This window comes from Helianthus annuus, chromosome 11 (assembly GCF_002127325.2).
Source record: "Helianthus annuus cultivar XRQ/B chromosome 11, HanXRQr2.0-SUNRISE, whole genome shotgun sequence".
NCBI lineage: Eukaryota > Viridiplantae > Streptophyta > Magnoliopsida > Asterales > Asteraceae > Helianthus > Helianthus annuus.
Genome location: NC_035443.2, coordinates 53,623,673 through 53,629,880, shown reverse-complemented (window position 1 = coordinate 53,629,880; position 6,208 = coordinate 53,623,673). Strand labels below are relative to the sequence as shown.

The 6,208-nt window shown below is 36.3% G+C and overlaps 1 protein-coding gene across 1 annotated transcript; it reads right to left on the bottom strand.

Annotated features, from left to right (window-relative positions):
- Positions 1–5,571: 5,571 nt before the first annotated feature.
- On the bottom strand, positions 5,572–5,928 carry LOC110888284. The gene has a single exon (XM_022135816.1). The coding sequence runs from the start codon at positions 5,926–5,928 to the stop codon at positions 5,572–5,574; it is 357 nt and encodes a 118-aa protein (XP_021991508.1).
- Between the last annotated feature and the right edge of the window lie 280 nt (positions 5,929–6,208).

The following is a 6,208-nucleotide window of genomic DNA, read 5'->3' as shown; positions in this document are numbered from 1 at the left end:
GATGTAACTTGCCAAGTATGAATGAAAAATCCTAATTTATTATTGAAAAAAATGGGCTTTTAACATTTACGACAAGTGGGCCGGCATTTGTATAAAGTTTAGGACCGTGAGTTGCAATAAGTTTGGGCTCAGTACTAAGTTTTTTGAGCATTGGATTACAAAATTTTTGGATCAAGTTAGAAATGAGTTCATCATTGTTCGAGTTTAGTGCTAGCATTGTTGATGTGCGCAAAATGCAACATATAAATTACATCAATTGTGGCATAAAACTAACCCTTTTTTAGTACTAATGTTGGAAAAAGTGTGTTTTTGTCTTCCTTTTGTATTTTCAGGATTAAATGAGCTCAAATGAACAAAAGAAGCAAAAAGGCAGCTAAATCTAACATAAATACAAGAAAAGGAATAAACGTGGCATGCCCGACCCCCCTGACAACATCCTCCCAAGCAAAAACAAGAGAACAGAAGGATGAACACGCCCCGTGCTCAATGAGCACAGGGGCGTGCCCAAGTGTCCGCAGAAAAGACAAAGTTGTAGAAGATTCTATCACCCACCATGGGGGCGTGTCCAGCGGACATGGGGCCGTGGTCAACTTTAAGATTCGCAGAATCTAGGAAAATCTTGATAGTACAGATACGCTTCTGCACTCGGGGTTGTGCCCAGCGGACACGGGGGCGTGGTCAACTAATGCAGACAAACTGCATTTAATGAAGAAAGAGAAGATGGGTGGACACGGGGCCGTGTCCGGGCTTCTGTGCAGGCTATAAATAGGGGTGCTTGGCTCATTTGCAAACCATCCCTTGGCAAACCACCTCTCTCACACTTCACCCACCCACCACCACCATCACAACCCACATCCACCACCATCATCCATCATCCATCATAGAGTGTGTGAGTAGTCTCGGGATCCAAGATTGATCGTAAGAGTTCTTGACAATCAAAGACCATGTTTGCCTAAGTCTCTTACATCACTTGGTGAAGACAAGTGTCTAGTGTAATACTTTTTATTTTTAATCTTTTCGCACTTTTTATTTGGTTATGTATTAATGACTTTAATAACTAGTTTCTTATGTTGAAGGTGAATTTTCCTTATCATTTGTCCGTGGTGTCTTGGCATTATTTTACTGTCTATATAAAAAAAAGATTTTCACCATTCATATCTCCACGGTCTATATGGAGATATGTTGGCTACCTGGTCGGGGGTTCAGGGAATGGTTTGGTAAGAGTCTTACCTTGTTCAGTGTATAGATCCTGCAAAGACCTGGGTCAACTTTAGTAGGACCTCCTTCAATACCCACTGGTATTGGATGGCGAGGGTCCGAACTCCTTGATCCCCTCATATGTAAACTACTATTAAAACATTAACCCGGCTATTTAGGACTGTATCCCTGCTGACTCAGACTACTTAGCCGAGGGTAACGTCACCTTCAAAAGAGGGGCCTACCACATTACGCATTAATAACTTAATTAATTATCTTTCAATAATCCAACCCTTTAGGATTGTATCCTTGCTGACTAAAACTACTGGGTTGAGGGTAACGTCACCTTCAAAAGAGGGGCCTACTACAATAACTAAGATAATCTCTTAAAAAGTGCAAAAGTGCGGAAATAATCAAAGGTTACACTAAACACGAGTCGGATCCAAGTGATTCATCTTGTCTATCTGTTTTTATCTTTATTTTTATTTTTCAGCATTTTTAGTTTTTATTTTCTAGTTTAAAACATTTTTCTAAACTTTTGATTTGATTAGACGTTGAGGATAAACCGGTACTAAAAGCTCTTGTGTCCTTGGACGACCTCGGTATCTTACCAACACTATACTACGCTCACGATGGGTGCACTTACCCATAAGTGTGTTTGGTGTTAGTAAACTATCGTGTTTTACAAATTTAAAACTTGACTAACGTGTAAAAAGCGCTAAAAATATACACAAAAACCTATAAACCACACGCACATCAATTGTTCACTCTAGGATACATTTTTGGAGTGTTCGAGTTTGGAGATTGAAAGAGAAAACGAAGAAAATTTGGGAGTTTTTGCAAACAAAAGGGGGAGTAAAAATTTCAAAACTAATATGTTTCTTTGCAAAAAAAAGGTGCATTAACGAAAGAAGTTCGTGTTAAATCTTAAGATTAACTAGGTTAATCTTACCAGTGGCGAAATGTTAAACATGATGCAATTTTTGAGCATTTTTTTGGTTGAATTTTTGTCAAGTATGTTTGTGTTTTAGTCGAATTGTTCAAGATGAAGCAGATTGCTTGATGGATGATTTGTTAAAGATTGAGCCTTATCATATGCTGGTTATAGTAGAGAAGATTAGTTGTTTTGGTACCTCTTCCAAAGTTTGTTGCTAGTCAGATTCTTGAAATAATTTCGAGGTTCTTATATTGATTAGGAGACCGGAGATGAAAGGCATCAGATAATTTGTGGATTCGTGATAAGAAACAAGATTGATTCATGAAGGTGCGTGACGAAATGATGTTAGACATTTGGTTGATGATTTTGATGAAGTTGGCAGTTGTACGTTTTCGAAACTGAATTTCTTGCCTTTGTGGAAGTTTAAGTCTTTGATGTTGGACACTGGAAATTAATCTTCTCTATATTTTTCCAGTTAGGTGTTCTTACTTCGGAGGTGGTTACGGTTGAACGCGAGAGCTTCCGTGTTTGATATTGGATTCTTCAAATTTCTCAAAGCAGCCACTTTTGTGATCGTTAGCAAGTCTTTAATTAGAAGGGTTGAAGATCGGTATGCTCTGCCAGAAAGATAAAGTCTTGCTAAAGTGGAAAGAAGGCATGATATCCTTAGTTAAGGGGAAGTCTGTAAGTGCAGTTACCTGCAAGTAACTGTGGCTTTACCAATTCTGGTCAACAAAGTCAAAGGGTGTGGAATAAACCCTCCTTAACAAAGTTGTCAAGGAATAAACCAAGACGACTTTGTCATAGAATAATCCCTCATAAGTTGCCAGGGAATAATATGGCATGAGTTGTCAGGGTTTATTATTGTGTCAAGGTTTATGTATCTAGCCTATACATATGCTATATTTGCTTAGATTTGTTAATTCATTCAATTCAGAGAGTTTTTGAGAGACAAAGTCTAGAGAGAGAAAGTGTGGGTTTAGGAGCTCGGTGTCCAGTTTGGACTCGGTGTCCGGGTTTACTTGACCAGTTTGTCTTCATGACAGATGTGTACTCTTTCGGTGTATGAAATCTGTGATGATTAATGAAAGAGTTTTACACCTTCTACACTTTCTTATCTTATGTTTTATGTTTACGTCTCTATCTAGTGCAATGCCGTTTGTGGAAAATGGGAGACATTATAAACGTGGCTTCTATCTTGTTGATGGTATTTGCCTGGCTTGGTATGTTTTTGTAAAGGCTTATTCGTTTCTGACAGATACTAAAGAAAAATTGTTCAAGAAGTTACAGGAATCGGCATGAAACTACGTTGAGCGAGCGTTTGGTGTTTTGAAAGGTAATTGGGGTATAATTGATCGACCGATGCGTACAATTAAACCCCCAAAATAAGGAGCATAGTGTATGTGTGTATCATATTACACAATATGATCATAAAGGAGGATGAGAGACACACAATATCACTAAACTACGTTATGGACCCTCTGACACAGGTACCTGTTAGCGAGAATATTCAATTGAAGTTACGAAATGAAGACAACCATTTTCGACTATGACATGATCTATTGGAATACGATGGTTTTAGATATCCAGTTGCCTGATTCTGACGAAGAATAGTTTATTTTTTTTATTTTTTAAATATGAGTATTTTTTTTCTTTATTGGTTGTATTTTTATTTAATTTAATGTATTTTAAAAATGTTGGTTTTTATTTTATTTTATATTAAACATTATAAAGAAGCAACATCTTTATGCATACATGTGTTGTAACTTTGGCTTAGGGTGTTTTTCAAAAAAAAAAAGGAATTTTCTTTTTTAACCCTAAAGTTTTAATCTTTGACAATTTAAATTAAAGTTTTAATCTTTGTTTCCTTTTTAACCCTAAAATTTTAATCTTTGACAATTTAAGTTTAAAGCTTTAATCTTTGGTAATTTAACCCCTTTGATTAATTTGATTTTTCATATCTAATTCAAAAGTTTTCATCTTTTGCGATTTAACCACTTCGATTTTTTTTACTTATGTGTTGTAATTTTGACTTTGGAGGTTTTTCAAAGAAAAAATGGTTATGCATATGGTTGTTGTAACCTTGGCTTTGGGGGTTTTACACAAAAAAAATTGATTTTTTTTTTACTTTTCACCCAAAAGTATTTCATAAATTACTTTTAACCCAAAACTATTTTTTTTTACTTTTAACACAAAACTTTTTATCTTTTCCAATCTATCATCAAAACTTTTTTACTTTCAACTTTGATCCTTTATAGTTTTCATTTTCTGCAAATATTTCGCTTTATGCTTCGTTCTAAATTTTTTGACTTAACACATCGCAACGTGCGTCTTTGATTTAACGTTTTTACGTTTCGTTCTAAATTTTGCAAGTTAACACGACGCAACGTGCGTGTGTGGGTGAACGTTTTTACATCGTCTATTTTTTCCCGTTTGACAGGTTCAACATAACGTGCACGCCCTAAAGCGACTTAGTTATAACTAAAGAATCCCTGCCGCATTGCGGCGGGTCGTAATTCTAGTTCTATTTAAAAATAATAATGATGGAATGTGATGGGTGTTGCGAGTGTGATGAGTGAAATGTGATGGAATGAGATGTTAAATGGTGATTGGATGTGATAATGTGACGAGTGATGAAATGTAATGAGTGCCCCTAGTGCCGTTAGGCATATACAAATAATGTGTTAATCTTACTATTAAGTAAGTCTTTTTATACATTTCATAATAGGAATGATATAACTTTTTTTTTGATTTAGTAGGGATGATCACCCATTGTGGAATCATAAGGTGGCGTTTTGTATTTCACCAAGTTTATAAAAGTAAAGAAAATATCATTAGAACGCGACTAGGATTTTGGGATATTGTAACACCATATATATTAGCAAAAATTGGAATCGTACTAATAAGGAAGGTTGAATAAAATTTTTAGTAGAATCATAACATATATTGTATAAGGGTGCTTTAGTTACTCGAACACCCTTGATCATATCCACAAATGATGTGGAAGTGATGCCGTTCCTATGACCTAAAGAATTTGACTATAAAGCATTATGAGAAACCAAGACATAAATGAAAGATACGTTGAGACAATTCCGTCTAACATATAAAGGAAGATGGTTAAGTGAATTTGGTAACACAAAGTTCACCCTAGTTAGTTTCATTATACATAACCACCCGAAGATTTTAGAATCCGGTTAGCTCATGTGTGTCTTTTCAAAACTAAGTCTATTTTGAAAATGACAGGGGATGGTTAGACATTTCATAACAAAAATATCAATTATGGATTTTTTTTGAAAAGTGAACTTCATAAAAAATAACCAACTTACAAACCGGGACGACCAAACGCACAATGCAAATTACATAATTACAAAGTTATACCACTCGGTCCAAGACACAGACCTAGCTTTCAATCTACTTCTAACCCAAAAAAACCCAACCTATTTGATTTCACTAAAGATGTCCTCCACCCGAGCTTGACTATTCGAAAACTTAACACCATTTCTGGTGCGCCAAATACTTATACAACTAATCATAACAATCCCATGAGAAATCTCTTTAGCCAAACCTCTCAACCCGATGTGCTCGTGAAGATCCAAAAGCTCCCTGACCGTGTATACAATAAAAGACACAACTTTGCACCAAATCGAAATTTGGTGCCAGATCCTACTCACCACAATGCAAGAAGTAAATAAGTGATTAATCGTTTCGTCACTGGTTTTGCATAGCGGGCAAGTCACTTCTTCGATCTCTATATTCCTGCCTCGGAGGGCTATTCCTGTTGGGATTTTCCCCATTTCAGCTCTCCATGTGTGCACGCCCCAGAGCCTTATCATCGCCACACTCAAACACCGCCTCCTTTATTTCTCTTTTGGAAAACCTTTCAACAGGCGACACCTTGTGTTCATTCAAGATGGTGTTCAAATTCGAGCATTCCAATTCCAGACGCTTTGGAAGGTCTACGAGAAAACGTTTCCTAAAAAAGCCATGGATTTCTTTCTTGATTGAAGTCGGTTTCATCACCCAAACCCAACCAATTTTTAACCCAGGAATCGAGTTCTTAGCATTCCTAGAATT

Coding starts and splice junctions, on each gene's coding strand:
- LOC110888284 (XM_022135816.1), bottom strand. CDS start 5,928: ATGGGGAAAATCCCAACAGGAATAGCCCTCCGAGGCAGGAATATAGAG.